The sequence below is a fragment of the Scyliorhinus torazame genome, chromosome 14 (assembly GCF_047496885.1).
Source record: "Scyliorhinus torazame isolate Kashiwa2021f chromosome 14, sScyTor2.1, whole genome shotgun sequence".
NCBI lineage: Eukaryota > Metazoa > Chordata > Chondrichthyes > Carcharhiniformes > Scyliorhinidae > Scyliorhinus > Scyliorhinus torazame.
In genome coordinates, this window is record NC_092720.1 from 218,863,210 (window position 1) to 218,879,510 (window position 16,301).

A 16,301-nucleotide genomic window follows, 5' to 3' on the forward strand; every position below is an offset into this window, starting at 1 on the left:
AGCCAGGGAAATGCTCCAGTGACCCAGGTTCAAATCCCACCAGGACAGGTGGTGAAATTTGTATTCAATAAAATCTGGAATTAAAAGTTTGATGACGACCATGAAACCATTGTCGATTGTCCTAAAAATCCATCTGGTTCACTAAGCCCTTTAGGGAAGGAAATCTGCCGTCCTTACCTGGTCTGGCCTACATGTGACTCCAGACCTACACCAATGTAGTTGGCTCTGTGCCCTCAGCGATACCCAATCCCTTAAATTAATTTCAAAACACTGAGGATTGTGTTGCTGTAGTGTATTGAACTCGGGTTTTACCAGAACATGGGAGATTTGCTGAAGTGATATTTTATTTTGGTGACGAATAGAACATAGAACACAGTGCAGAAGGAGGCCATTCGGCCCATCGAGTCTGCACTGATACACTTAAGCCCTCACTTCCACCCTATCCCCCTAACCCAATGACCCCTCTTAACCCTTTTGGAGACGAAGGACAATTTAGCATGGCCAATCCACCTAACCTGCACATCTTTGGACTTGTGGGAGGAAACCGGAGCACCCGGAGGAAACCCACTCAGACACGGGGAGAACGTGCTGACTCCGCACAGACAGTGACCCAAGCCGGGAATCGAACCTGGGACCCTGAAGCTGTGAAGCAGCAGTGCTAACCACTGTATTACCCTGCTGCTCATAAATCCACCTAACCTTGAACTGAATATTGAACTGGTCAAAGAAAAAGAAAGAGTGACATCAAAAGTACCTGAATGTGGTTTAATATTTTCTCATAATCACTTCTCACAGCGTTACAGTCCTTCTTCTTGTCCTGGACTGGCTTCAGGAAGGTTCGCAGCTTCGCCTGAACAAAGAACATCAATTAACGTGAGCATACCATAAATATCTGAAAATTAAATTCCATTTGGTTTATACAATGGAAATTCTCACTGTCTTGAATATAGAAAATGAATAGGTTCCTGTTTTCTATTCACTGGGATGTGAGCACTGCTGTCCCGGCCAGAACAAATTCAAAATTCAATTCCAGAATGTGGGGCCCACTGACTAGACCAACAGTATTGCCCATCCCTAATTGCCCCTTGACAAGGTGTTGCTGAGCTGCCGTCTTGAAGCCGCTGCAGTCCCTGAGGTGTACGTACACCCACCGTGCTGTTAGGGAGGGAGCTCCAGGATTTGGACCCGGCGACACTGAAGGAACGGCCGATATATTTCCCAGTCAGGATGGGGAGTGACTTGGAGGGGAACCTCCAGGTGGGGGCGATCCCAGGTATCTGCTGCTCTTGTCCTTCTAGATGGTGGTGGCCGTGGGTTTGGAAGGTGCTGCCTGACGAACCTCGGTGAGTTCCTGCAGAAATCTTGTCGATGGTGCACACGGCTGACACTGTCCATCGGAGGTGGAGGGAGTGAGTGTTTGTGGAAGGGACGCCAATCAAGCAGGGCTGCTTTGTCCTGGATGGTGTCGAGCTTCTTCAGTGTCGGAGCTGAGCTGATCCAGACAAATGGAGAGTTTAACATCTCACTCCTGACTTGTGCCTTGTAGATGGGGGACAAGCTTTGAGGAGTCAGAAGCTGAGTTACTTGCCGTAGGATTCCTAATCTCCAACCTGTTCTGATAGCCAGAGTATTTCTATGGCTAGTCCAGTTCAGTTTGTGGTTAACGGTAACCCCAGATGTTGATTGAGGGGGTTCAGTGATGTAATGCCATTGAATGTCAAGGGCCGTTGGTTAGATCCTCTCTTGTAGGAGATGGTCATTACCTGGCACTTGTGTGACGTGAATGTAACTTGCCACTTGTCAGCCCAAGCCTGGATATTGTCCAGTTCTTGCTACATTTGGACATGGACTGCTTCATTATCTGGGGAGTCATGAATGGTGCTGAATATTGTCCAGTCGTCACCAAACATCACCACTTCTGACCTTATGATGGATGGAAGGTGAAGGAGCTGGAGATGGTTGGGCCAAGGACACTACCCTGAGGAACTGCTGTACCTTAAGGAACTCCTGCAGTGATGTCCTGATGCTGCAACAATTGACCTCCAACCACCACAACATCTTCCTTTGTGCCGGGTATGACTCCAACCAGCAGAGAGTATTCCCCCTGATTCCCATTCCCTCCAGGTTAGCTAGGGTTCCTCAATGCCATACTCGGTCGAATGCTACCTTGATGTCAAGGGCAGTCACTCTCTCCACACTTCTGATATTCAGCTCTGTTGACCACTTTTGAACCAAGGCTGTAATGAGGTCAGGAGCTGAATGACTCTGGCAGAACCCAAACTGAGTGTTTGACCACCCCTAATTGCCCTTGACTGAGTGGCTTGCTAGGCCATTGCAGTGCCATCATGTCGCTGTGGATCTTGACTGACATGCAGACCTGTGAGCCAGATTTTTTCTTTTGAACAACAATCGTTTCATGTCATCATTAGATTTTTAAATCCAGATTTTAATTTCATCTGTCATAATGGAGTTTGATAGATTTTTGACATTAAGGATCATAAAATCAAATAATTGACTAGAGTTAAGACCCAGACCAGCCAGGATTTGATTGAATGGTAGGACAAACATTTAGAGGCCGAATTGACTCTTCCTGCCCTATGTGGAACTCTCCAGAATTTTATGAGGCCTCTTCTTCTTCACATTCAGCAGTTTGGGGTGGATTTGCAGATTGCTGTCTGGTGGTAAAGTTGGAACGAGGGATCAGCTGCTGTCCATAGGAACCATCTGATCTCCATTTGCTTTGCAAGCCAATCTGTGGTCTGAGGCATGGAGTTAACATTGAGGATATGTTGACTGGAATAGCTTGTGAGAAATGAAGTATCGTTCCACTTATTCTCCTGTTGACCCTGTTGTCCTGCTTCTCTTTGGTAAGCAATCATGCAGTGGACGTCATTAGAACTTAGGGACACAGTTTAAAAATAAGGCCTCTCACATTGAAGATGGAGATAGGAAATGTTTTTCCTCTCAGAGAGTGAATTTTTGGAACTCTCTCCCCGCCGCCCCCCCCCCCCCCCCCCCCCCCCCCCCCCCGCCCCCCCTCCCCCCGGGGAGCAGTGGAGGCAGGCTCAATGAATATTTTTCACAGATGTAGACAGGGTGTACACTAACAAGGGGAGTCAAAAGTTTCATTCGACCTGGGAGATTACAGGGATCAATAGCCCGTATGAGAGCTGAGGGGGGTGCATATCGACATGACTTGCCCTGACCTTCAATAATGCTATCGCAATCCCATCGACCAGCAAAAGTTGCAAATGCTATTGTTTTCCACAGTTTTAGATTTCTTTTGATAATAATGAAAACACTTTTACCGCTGGTCTGATTTGTTTAATCATAGTTACAGAGTTTTACACCACAGAACGAGACCCTTCAGCCCACCGTGACTGTGCCGGCCATTGGGACCTAATCTATTCTAATCCCATTTCCCAGCACTTGGCGGCCTTCTTGAAAGTGAACCCTTGGAAAGCAACGGGTCCTGACGGAGTCCCTGGTCGTGCAGTCATATCCTGCGCGGACCAACTGGCGGGTGTGTTCGCGGACATCTGCAACCTCTCCCTACTCCGTTCCGAGGTTAAAGAAACTATCACAGCGGTGCCAAAGACGTACCAGGCAATGCGCCTCAACAGCAACTGTCCAGTTGCCTTGACATCGATCATTATGAAGGGCTTCGAGAGGTCGGTCATGAGGCACATCAACTCCACACTCCCAGAACCCCTTGATCCACTGCAATTCGCATAACGCCACAACCGGTCCACAGCAGACGCCTTCTCCCTCGCCCGACACTCACCCTGGAGCATCTCGACAACAAGGACTCCGACATCAGATTCCTATTCATTGACTACAGCCCTGCCATCAACACCATAATCCCGGCCAAGCTCATAAAACCCCAAAACCTATGACTTGGCTCCTCCTTCTGCAATTGGATCATCGACTTCCTGACCCATAGACAACAACCAGCAAGGATAAACAACACCTCCTCCACAATAGTCCTCAATACCGGGGCCCCATAAGGCTGCGTACTTAGCCCCCTACTCTACTCCCTATACAAACACGGCTGTGTGGCAAAATGTGGCTCCAACTCTATCTACAAGTTCGCTGATGACGTGACCGTAGTGGGTCAGATTCATACAATGAGTCAGAATACAGGAGGGAGATCGAGAACCTAGTGGTGTTGTGTTATGACAACAATCTCTCTCTCAACATCAGCAAAACTAAGGAGCTGGTTATTAACTTCAGGAAGTGAAGGATCGTACACACCCCTGTCAGCATCAACGGGGCCGAGGTGGAGATAGTTAACAGTTTCAAATTCTTGGGTGTGCACATGTCCAAAAATCTGTCCTGGTCCACCCACGTTGACGCTACCACCAAGAAAGCACAACAGCGCCTATACTTCCTCAGGAAACTAAGGAAATTCAGCATGTCCACATTGACTCTTACTAATTTTTATAGATGCACCATAGAAAGCATCCTATCTGGCTGCATCACAGCCTGGTATGGCAACTGCTCGGCCCAAGATGAAAAGAAATTACACAGAGTCTTGAACACAGCCGAGTCCATCACATGAAGCCGCCTCCCATCCATTGACTCCATTTCCACCTCCCGCTGCCTGGGGAAAGCGGGCAGCATAATCAAAGACCCCTCCCACCCGGGTTATTCTCACTTCCAACCTCTTCCACCGGGCAGGAGATACAAAAGTCTGAGAACAGGCACTGACAGGTTCAAAAACAGCTTCTTCCCCGCTGTTACCAGACTCCTGAATGGCCCTCATGGACCGAACTGACCTCACCACACATCTTCTCTACTGAGTCGCACTACACTCCGTATGCTTCACCCAATGCCTGTGTGTCTGTATTTACATTGGGTATTTATGTATGTCCTGTATTTTTTCATGTATGAAACGATCTGTCTGGACTGTATGCAAAACAATACTTTTCACTGTACACGTGACAATAAATCTAACTCAGATCAAATGTAGCCTTGTATGCTCTGGCATTTTCAGTGCTGATCTAAATGCTTCTTAAATGTTTCCGCCTCCCCCACCTTTTCAGGCAGTGAGCTCCAGATTCCAACCACCCTCTGGATGTAAAAACTTTTCCTCAAAATCCCCTCTCAATCACCTGCCCCAAATTTAAATCTATGCCCCGGTTATTGACTCCTCTCCTAAGGGGAAAAGTTTCTTCCTATCTACCCGATGCCACTCATTGTTGTGTCCATCTCTATCAGGTCTCCCCCTCTTCCCCCACAGCTGCCTCTGCTCTAAGGAGAACCGCCCCGGCCTAACCAGCCTCCCTCCATTGCTGACATGCTCCAGTCCAGGCGACATCCTGGTGAATCTCCTCTGCACCCCCTCCAGTACAATCACATCCTTCCTGTAGTGTGGCGACCACAACTGCACACAGTACTCCAACTGTGGCCTAATAAGCGCCATGCAAACCTCCCCGCTCTTATAGTCTCTGCTCAGGGAATAAAGTCTTCCTTCTTAACCACCTTACCGACCTGTCCTTCTGCCTTCAGAGATCTATGGACATGCACACCATGATCCCTCTGATCCTCTGTACTTCGGAGCATCCGGCCCTTCCCTGTATATTCGCTTGTCTTGTCAGTCCTCCCAAAATGCATTACCTCGCACTTTTCATGGTTAAATTCCATTTGCCACCATTCTGCCCATCTCACCAGCCCGTCTATGTCACCCTATAAACTCGGGCTGTCCTCTCTATTCACCACACCACCAATTTTTTTGTGACATGGGAGATCTCATTAGATCTCGGTGACGCAACAAGATCGGTAAATTTCTTGAGAGGCATTCTCGCGAGATTTATGTTTCCCGGAATGTGTCGCCGGATCGAATGAGATCTTATGAGACGTCGCATTTTGAATCTCGCCCTCGCTGGGCAAGATCCAGATTAACACATTTAAGCGAGCCAATAGGCTCATTTAAAAATGTTGCCTCACGATTCTCCCGAGGCCCAAGAACAAACACCTGGGAGAGCTCGCCATGCCGCCATTTAGCACTGGTACACACAAACCTGGACCAGGCATAATGGCACCTGGGGGTGTCTCCCAGGGCATAGGAGACTCCCGGGTAGTCGGGCTCTGGGCAGGTTCGTATCTTGGCATTCCCGCTTGGTACTGCCAACATGGCACCGAGCACTGTCACCCTGGCACACTGCCGGGCGCACTGCCGGGGTGCCAGGCTGGAAGTGCCAAAGTGCCCTGATGCTAGATTGCCTGTGCTAGGATCGGACCTGGTAGCGGCCTGCTCTCAGGAGGGATTGGGGGGCTTGAGGACCTCCTAAGAGGTAGGTTGGGGAAGTGGGAGGAGTCCGGTATTGATTTGGTATCTGAGGAGAGTCAAGAGATCGTAGAATCATTGAATCATAGAATTGACAGTGCAGAAGGAGGCCATTCGGCCCATCGAGTCTGCACCGGCCCTTGGAAAGCCCACACCGCCATCCTATCCCATAACCCAGTAACCCCACTTCACCTTTTTTTTTAAACACTAAGGGCAATTGATCATGCCCTTTCCCTGCAACCCCATCTAACCCGCACACCCCTGGACACTAAGGGGCAATTTAGTATGGCCAATCCACCTAACCTACACATCTTTGGACCGTGGGAGGAAACCGGAGCACCCGGAGGAAACCCACGCAGACACAGGGGGAACGTGCAGACTCCGCACAGACTGTCACCCAAGCCGGGAATCGAACCTGGGACCCTGGAGCTGTGAAGCAACAGTGCTAACCACTATGCTACCGTTTTTAAACTCCACCCTGATCTCTTCCTGCACTGACGAGCTGAGCTGGTTAGTTCAGGAAATGAGGTAAGTACGGCCTTGTCGGGGCGTTCCTCACCGGAGTCCTGCTTGATAGCGGAGTTGTTCTTGGCGCTACTGGCACTGAGGCAGACCATGCTACACGTGCCTGAAATGAAACTCTGATTTTGCACATTAAATCATGCCCACTACCTCCTTACGGATTCAAAATAAATTTATTTTCCCACACTTCCAAATTGCTTATTCCTGTTAAAGCTGCCTCTGTCTGGGCAGTTCTTTCGGAAAAGGCCCGGAAAAATGGATCTGCCTCTGTTTCATGATCCCGGTTATTTTACCATATTGCCAAAGGCTGTTGGAGAGGTGTCGGTGATAGAACGATTCATGCTGGCACTAACTGCTTCAGATCTGGATCAGGCAGTTGAAGGGCTCGTCTACATTAATCAATCTAACACTTGCACGTTTTATCCCTGGCCTCCGAAAACAACAATACAACTCGCAGCCCAAGTAATGGGCTGGTTTAGCACAGTGGGCAAAGACAGCTGGCTTGTAAAGCAGAGCAAGGCCAGCAGCACGGGTTCAGTTCCCGGACCAGCCTCCCCGAACAGGCGCCGGAATGTGGTGACTAGGGGCTTTTCACAGTAACTTCATTGAAACCTACTTGTGACAATAAGTGATTATTATTATTATTACTAATGGCTCTGCAATGACATAAATACAAACACAGTATCAAAAATGTCTTAAGTATTGACAGCCAGGCCTCAACCCCAAGTCAATGAACACCATTGTGATCAGGATCGATTCTGTTAGGTCCCTCTGCTTTACACAGTATCTCCTCACCTTAAACTCTTCAGCAGCTTCTTCCAGCGGCAGCAACCCGTGGGTTTGGTGGCTTTTTGAACTCTGGCAAACAACACAGATGAGCTGATTGTCCGTTTTGCAAAACAATTTCACCTTCTCCTTGTGGAGGCTGCACAGCTCCTTCCTCTGATCGTTTCTCAGCATCTCCCAAAAGTTGGACATCTCGGAGGGTTGCTCAGGTCCAACCGAGTTGAAAATTGGCGGTCCCGTATCAATTGGGACACTTGTCAGTCGCTGCCGCTGGCTCCAGTGGCAATAAGTACATCTCAGAACAGGACAGGCAATTGTGATGAGCAGAAATGGATTGTTGAATAACCAGACTTGGTTCATTCATTTCCTTCAGGGAGCCTTCCATCGTGGCCGGGTGTGAGCTGAACATTTTTAAAAGGCGTTAAGCCTTGTGTGCTTTTATGCGCAAAGAGACTTGGGTGTATTCGTAGAAGGAATGCAGCAGGTTGACACGTAAGTTCAGTGAGCCATTAGGGAGGCAAATGGCATGTTGGCCTTTATTTCAAGGGAGTTGGAATACAAAAACTAAACCAGTCTTGCTGTAATTATGCAACATTTCGGTGAGCCTGTAACTGGATGGCTGGGTGGAGTTTAGGTCCCCATGTATCAGAAAGAATGTACTTATATTGCAGGCCGCAGAGCCAAGGCTTAATCATAGAATTTACAGTGCAGAAGGAGGCCATTCGGCCCATTGAGTCTGCACCGGCTCTTGGAAAGAGCACCCCACCCAAGGTCGACACCTCCACCCTATCCCCATAACCCAGTAACCCCACCCAACACTAAGGGCAATTTTGGACACTAAGGGCAATTTATCATGCCCAATCCACCTAACCTGCACATCTTTGGACTGTGGGAGGAAACGGGAGCACCCGGAGGAAACCCACGCACACACGGGGAGGATGTGCAGACTCCGCACAGACAGTGACCCAAGCCGGAATCGAACCTGGGACTCTGGAGCTGTGAAGCAATTGTGCTATCCACAATGCTACCGTGCTGCCCCAATTAATAGATTGGTTCCTGGGATAAGGAGAGTGTCCTACGATGAGAGGCTGAGCAAACGAGGCCTAAATTCTCTGGAGTTTAGAAGAAGGAGAGGTGATCTCATTGAAACCAACAAAATTCTGAAGGGGTTTCAAAGAATCATAGAATTCATAGTTCAGAGGAAGGCCATTCAGCCCATCGGGGCTGCACCGATTCTTTGAAAGAGCTCCCTGCCTAGGCCCAATCCCCCTTAACCTCAACGAGGGGCAATTCATCATGGCCAGTCCACCGAACCTCCACATCTTTGAACTGTGGGAGGAAACCGGAGCAAACCCACGGCGACACAGGGAGGATGTACAAACTCCACACTGACTGTCACCCAGGGTTGGGATCAAACCCAGTGTCCCTGGTGCTGCGAGGCAGCAGTGCCAACCAATGTGCCACCGTGCTGCCCGTTTAATAGGGTGGACACTGAGAGATTGTTTCTGCGGGTCGAGGAGTCAAAAACAAGGGGAGCGCAGTCTCAATAAGAAGCTGACCATTTCGGACCAGGATGAGAAGAAATTACTTCACTCCAAGAGTTGTGAATCTAGGGAATTCCCTATCCCAGTGGGGCGTGCATGCTTCATCAATGAATATCGTTCAGGCTGGGATAGACAGATTTTTGGTCCCATAGCGCGTTTAACCGCTCGCAGCGCCGAGAAACACATAGTTATACAACCCAACCGCGTTGTATAAGGTTCCTCAGCGGGGAACGCGGCCGAGAGCACATCACACCATTTTGTGCACTAAGGACCACTTGCTGGAATTCCCCACTGTAGCAAGAGATCGGGCATCCTGATCTCCGAGGACCCCGAAGCGACCACCATCCCCAACCCACTTTAGGAGGGCACCCCAGGCCAATTCAAAAAAATGCCAGCTTGGCACCTTAGCAGTGCCAACCTGGCAATGCTCCTGCCAGCTGGTAGTGCCATCTGGGCACCTTGGCAGTGCAGGGTGCCCAGGTGTCACCAGCAGCACCAGGGTGCCACCTGTCCAAAGGGCATGCAGCTGGAGGCCTCCAATCCCCAGGGAGGCCCCCACAAGCACCATCATGTCTGGTCCCTGTTTGTGGGGACCAGTTCTGTACAGCACTCACCCAAGCCTCTGAGGCAAAGGGGATAAATCACAAAGACTCAGGTACCTGGGGAATCTGCACATTAACGCGAGACTAGCTGTCTCTCTCTGCTATGCAGATTTGCTACAAAGTGATTCCGGCCATTTACATCGTAACGCCTTGCGAGATCGCGTTAGATCTCATCAGGCGTTGCGAACTGGGTAGATCCTGGGAGCGGAGTCTCCCGGCTTTTATTTTCCACACGGTGAGCAGCTTTTTGGGTGCAGCGTGACCATTGGATCGTGGCAATGGCTTCAGTCACCCGCTATTTAATTGGAGAAAAGTTCCGGTATTGATGTCGGACAAGCAGTGGGATAATTTTGAGACTGTGCAGGAGTCAAGAGAGACGGTGGTGAATTAGAGCTTGAAGTTATTAGCATGCATGCAGAAGCAAGGAATGAGCAGAGAATCCATATTGTAAAGATGGATGAGGTGAAATAAATGAAATATTATGAATGATTATGAAGCAGGAATATTTGTGCATCTGAAATTAAAAACAAAAAATGCTGGAAATACTCAGAAAACTCTGTGTGGAGAGAGACACAGACACTGTTATCGTTTCTGTACCTTCCATCGGAACAGGGCACCGTTAGAGATGTAACAGGTGTCATAATATACACCAGTATATCATGGTGCAGACACACACTGATGGACACACAGTGGGACCAATCAACACACACAACACCGCAGCCAATCACCAGTGAGAGCACACGCACTATAAAGACAGGGGGCAACAGAGTTCCCGCTCATTCGAATTGCAGCTAGCTAGGAGCACAGAGCTCACAGCCTGTAACACAGACATTCACCATGTGCTGAGTGCATCTACTGGTTAGGACAAGGCAAAGGTCTTTAGTTAAAGCTGGTATTGTATTAACCCACAGTCTGAGTATGTTTAAACAGTTAATGATTCAATAAAATAGTGTTGCACTAGTTCAAGTGTTGGTGACCTGTATGTGATCCAGAACACCCAACACATCATGATACCAGGAGTTGAGGGATATTAGCACTTCTTAGACCTACCTGCAAGTGATCTGCCTTCCGCCAGCATTCCGTCATCCTGCAACATGGACAACATCAGCCCGCCGCCGCCGCTCCGCTTCGCCGCCGGCTCCCGACCCACCCTTGAGGCTTAATTTGTGAACTTTGTGGACTTATGGGCTTTCTGACTTTTTCTGTTCTTCCGTTTAATCGTTCAAGTGGTTTGTATATAGTGTTCATCTCGTTATTCTTGTGACACACTGTTTTTCTGCACCAGGCACCTTCCCATGTAAATAGCTTAGTTTTCATGTACATAGTCCTGGAAATATTTTGCACACACGTAGTCAGGAACATTCACCATACACTATTTATTGCCACGCAGTTACATTTTTTATAAAAGGGGGGATGTCATAATAGACACCAGTATATCATGGTGCAGACACACACTGATGGACACACAGTGGGACCAATCAACACACACAACACCGCAGCCAATCACCAGTGAGAGCACACACACTATAAAGACAGGGGGCATCAGAGTTCCCGCTCATTCGAGTAGCAGCTAGCTAGGAGCACAGAGCTCACAGCCTGTAACACAGACATTCACCATGTGCTGAGTGCATCGACTGGTTATGACATGGCAAAGGTCTTTAGTTAAAGCTGGTATCGTATTTACCCACAGTTCAAGTATGTTTAAATAGTTAATCTTGTAATAAAATAGAGTTGCTCCACTTCAAGTGTTGGTGACCTATATGATCCAGAACACCCAACACATCATGATACCAGGGGTGGTTGCGTACTAGCACTTCTTAGACCTACCTACAAGTGATCTGCCTTCCGCCAGCATTCCGTCATCCTGCAACCTGGACAACATCAGCCCGCCGCCGCCGCTCCGCATCGCCGGCAACCTCGGGGCCAACTGGAAGATTTTCAAACAGCGCTTCCAGCTCTTCCTCGAAGCCACGGACAGGGAGGGCGCCTCGGACACCAGAAAGATTGTTCTTCTCCTCTCCACGGCCGGGGACCATGCCATCCACATCTTCCACATCCTCGTCCCCTCAGGGAGTTTCTCTGTTTCTGCCTTGAAATGAGGCCCAACTAATCCCCATCCACCAGCACCCTCCTCCGACCTGGCTCGACCTGTTCTCACGTCGAACAGCTTCTCCACTCATTGCGCTCACCTCCTCCAAATACAATTTGTTGCTATGGGAACAGGTCTGCATCCAAGTTATGTTTGCACTTTGCAGGAGATGTGCGACATCTCTTCTTGCAGTCCTGCCCAGACCCCTCCCTTGTTTTTCCAGCAAGTTGATTCTTTACTTTATTACCACACCCGTTTGTTTTGTACCATCAGCCTTTATTTGTGATTTAACATCTTCAATTCTCTGCCCTATTACAGTCCTTAACTTTAGTTCCCCCCCGACCCACTTTTCCTGCCTCAGGAATTTTTAAAAATCTGTTTCGTGGTTAGCTTTCTCCAGTTCTGACAAAGAACATAGAACATTACAGCGCAGTACAGGCCCTTCGGCCCTCGATGTTGCGCCGACCTGTGAAACCACTCTAAAGCCCATCTACACTATTCCCTTATCGTCCATATGTCTATCCAATGACCATTTGAATGCCCTTAGTGTTGGCGAGTCCACTACTGTTGCAGGCAGGGCATTCCACACCCTTACTACTCTCTGAGTAAAGAACCTACCTCTGACATCTGTCCTATATCTGTCTCCCCTCAATTTAAAGCTATGTCCCCTCGTGCGAGACATCACCATCCGAGGAAAAAGGCTCTCACTGTCCACCGTATCCAATCCTCTGATCACCTTGTATGCCACAATTAAGTCACCTCTTAACCTTCTTCTCTCTACGAAAACAGCCTCAAGTCCCTCAGCCTTTCCTCATAAGATCTTACCTCCATACCAGGATCAGTAGCCTGAGATAATGACCCCAATCTTTCCAATTTGTGTCTATAATTTGCAGATTTCCGCTACACTAGAAGTTTCCCCCTCCACCTCAACTGGCTGCCGCTGTGCATTTCTTCCAGAATCTTCTGGTCAGGGGCTGTCAAAGAAATGCAGAGCATCTCTCGGGAGCCTCAGTCAGAGCAGAGATAGAACATACAGGGCAGAAGGAGTCCATTCAGCCCATCGAGTCTGCACCGACCCACTTAAGCCCTCACTTCCACCCTATCCCCGTAACCCAATAACCCCTCCTAACCTTTTTGGACACTAAGGGCAATTTATCATGGCCAATCCACCTAACCTGTACGTCTTTGGACTGTGGGAGGAAACAGGAGCACCCGGAGGAAACCCACACGCACACGGGGAGAACGTGCAAACGCCACACAGACAGTGATTCACAGCGGGGAATCGAACCTGGGACCCTAGCGCTGTGAAGCCACAGTGCTACCCACTTGTGCTGGACTGGGTGTCACATGCACAAAGTTGTACCTCCTGGCAAAGTTGGACCATTCCTGGCTTGCGAAGCAGGGGCCATTGTCCGACATCACAGTGAGTGGGATGCTGTGACGAGCAAAGGTGTCCTTACAGGCACGGATGACTGCAGACGATGTGATGTCGTGCAAACGTACCACCTCCGGGTAGTTAGAAAAATAGTCTACAATCAGAACATAATCCCTGCCCAGCGCATGGAACAGGTCGATGCCGACCTTGGACCAAGGGGACGTGACCAGCTCATGGGGCTGTAGGGTCTCACGTGGTTGGACCGGCTGGAAGCGCTGACAGGTGGGGCAGTTGAGCACTGTGTTGGCGATGTCGTCATTGATGCCGGGCCAGTACACTGCCTCTCGGGCCCGTCGGCGGCACTTCTCCACGCCAAGATGGCCCTCGTGTAGCTGTTCCAAGACGAGCTGGCGCATGCTGTGCGGGATAACAATGCGGTCCAGCTTCAGGAGGACACCATCGACTACCGCCAGATCGTCTCTGATGTTGTAGAACTGCGGGCATTGGCCCTTGAGCCACCCGTCTGTTAGGTGACGCATGACACGCTCTGGCAGGGGGTCAGCCGCTGTCTCGTGCCGAATTTGGACGAGGCGTTCATCCGTGGCAGGTAGATTGGAGGCCACGAAGGCCACATGGGCGTCAACCTGGCAGATGAATCCCGTTGGGTCACACGGGGTGTTGACTGCCCTGGACAGAGTGTCGGCTATGATCAGGTCTTTGCCCGGGGTGTATACGAGCTGGACGTCGTATCGCCGGAGTTTGAGCAGAATTCGCTGGAGGCGAGGCGTCATGTCGTTCAAGTCTTTCTGTATTATATTGACCAGCATGCGATGGTCGGTCTCGACGATGAATTGGGGAAGGCCGTACATATAATCATGAAACTTGACGACACCGGTCAAAAGGCCCAGGCACTCCTTTTCTATCTGCGCGTAGCACTGTTCCGTGGGGGTCATGGCGCGTGACGCATATGCAACGGGGGCCCATGATGAGGCCTCATCGCGTTGCAGGAGCACTGCCCCAATGCCAGATTGGCTGGCATCGGTCGAAATTTTTGTCTCTTTCGCTGGATCAAAAAAGGCCAATACCGGGGCCGTGGTAAGTTTGGTTTTAAGTTCTTTCCATTCGCGCTCGTGGGCAAGAAGCCATTGGAAGTCTGTCGTCTTCCTGACCAGGTTCCTGAGAGCTGTGGTATGAGAGGCGAGGTTAGGGATGAACTTCCCGAGGAAGTTGACCATACCCAGAATTCTGAGGACCGCCTTCTTGTCCTCTGGCCTTTTCATGTCCGTGATAGCAGCCACCTTGTCCGCATCCGGCCGCACACACAACTGGGAGATGTGGTCCCCTGGGAACTTTGGTTCCGTCTGACCGAAGGAACATTTGGCTCTGTTGAGGCGTAGGCCCTGCTCCCGTATGCGTTTGAACACGCGCTGGAGGCGACTGACATGCTCCTGCGGGGTGGTGGACCAAATGATTATGTCGTCGACATAGACGCGAACACATTCAATGCCTTCCATCATTTGTTCCATGATCCTGTGGAACACTTCTGACGCCGATATGATCCCAAACGGCATCCTGTTGTAACAATATCTGCCAAAAGGGGTGTTAAAGGTACACAGATTCCGACTGGACCTGTCTAGTTGGATTTGCCAGAATCCTTTCGAGGCATCAAGTTTGGTGAAGAGCTTGGCGCGAGCCTTCTCACATGTAATCTCTTTGCGCTTGGGGATTGGGTAATGCTCCCTCATTATGTTGCGATTCAGATCCTTTGGATCAATGCAGATTCTGAGATCGCCTGAAGGCTTTTTTACGCACACCATGGAACTGACCTAGTCGGTTGGTTCCATAACTCTGGAGATCACTCCTTGGTCTTGGAGGTCCTGCAGCTGCTGCTTGAGGCGGTCCTGACGGGTGCTGGGACTCTGCGAGGTGCATGCACCACAGGCGTGGCGTTCTGTTTGAGTAGGATCTTGTCAGTATATGGGAGCGTGCCCATGCCTTCGAAGACGTCGCAGTGCTGGTCGATGATGGCGTTGAGTTGCGCCCTGAAGTCAGCATCCTGGAAGGCAGACGTGCCATCAGGAGAGAGAGAGTGAACTCTTTGAACGCGATTTAGCAGCTTGCACGCCTGTGCGCCAAGCAGAGAGTCCTTCGAGGAGCCCACGATCTCGAAAGGAAGGATGGCTTTTCGTGACTTGTGCGTCACTTCGAGTTGGCATGAGCCGGTAGCAGGAATGATGTTGCCATTGTAGTCCAATAGCTGGCAGGCCGATGGAAGAATGGTTGGTTTGACACGAAGGCTTTGAAAAGCAGACCACGCCATGAGATTAGATTGGATTGGATTGGATTGGATTTGTTTATTGTCACGTGTACCGAGGTACAGTGAAAAGTATTTTTCTGCGAGCAGCTCAACAAAAAAAATACTTTTCACTGTATCTCGGTACACGGAGATTGGCGGAGGCACCAGTGTCCAGGCGGAGTCGTATTTGGGACCGGTTGACCGTCAGGGTGGCACACCACTCATCGTCTGGATCGATGCTGTATACCGACAGCGGCTGGTGTCTTTGCTTCGGGGCCAGCCTGTTTTTCGTTACGACACCGACTCGAAAAGGCGCCTTCAGGTCCTCGGTGTCACTGCTGTGTGGGAGGTCGGAATCGGACTCATTGACCGTGGGTTGAATTGCCCGAACATTCCTGCGAGGCTGGCTGAAGCGATATGAATTGGAAGGCTGAGCTGCTCGACAGCAGGCAGCATAGTGGGCAAGTCTTCCACATCGTACGCATTGTCGAGATTTTGCGGGGCATTGCCGCTTTAAATGGGCGGAGCCACAGTTGCCGCACGTTGTGACGTCAGCACGTTCGCTGCGCCACCGCGCATGCGTGGTGCGGTCATGCATGGTGCGCGCCTGCGCATTACGTTCCTCCACATCGCCGTCCCCCTGTTAGGTGTGTACAGGCGCGGGAGTCCGTGAAAAGCGCGCGAAATGGCCGCCCTCATCCAGGCTGAGGCCCTGGAGGTGCTCAATCACTTGGACCCGTTCTGCCTCATGGGGACCTTGCCGGGCCGTTTCAGTCGCTTGTATATGGGAATACCGAC

The 16,301-nt window shown here is 50.1% G+C and overlaps 1 protein-coding gene across 1 annotated transcript in view; it reads right to left on the reverse strand.

Moving 5' to 3' along the window:
* LOC140389167 (uncharacterized) overlaps positions 1-16,301 on the reverse strand; it is a 188,978-nt gene that overhangs the window by 122,720 nt on the left and 49,957 nt on the right. Inside the window, exons 7-8 of the mRNA XM_072473328.1 lie at positions 7,607-7,947; positions 755-850 (exon numbers count right to left, since the gene is read on the reverse strand). Coding sequence (XP_072329429.1) covers positions 755-850; positions 7,607-7,947 — 437 coding nt within the window. The remainder of the gene's footprint in view (positions 1-754; positions 851-7,606; positions 7,948-16,301) is intronic.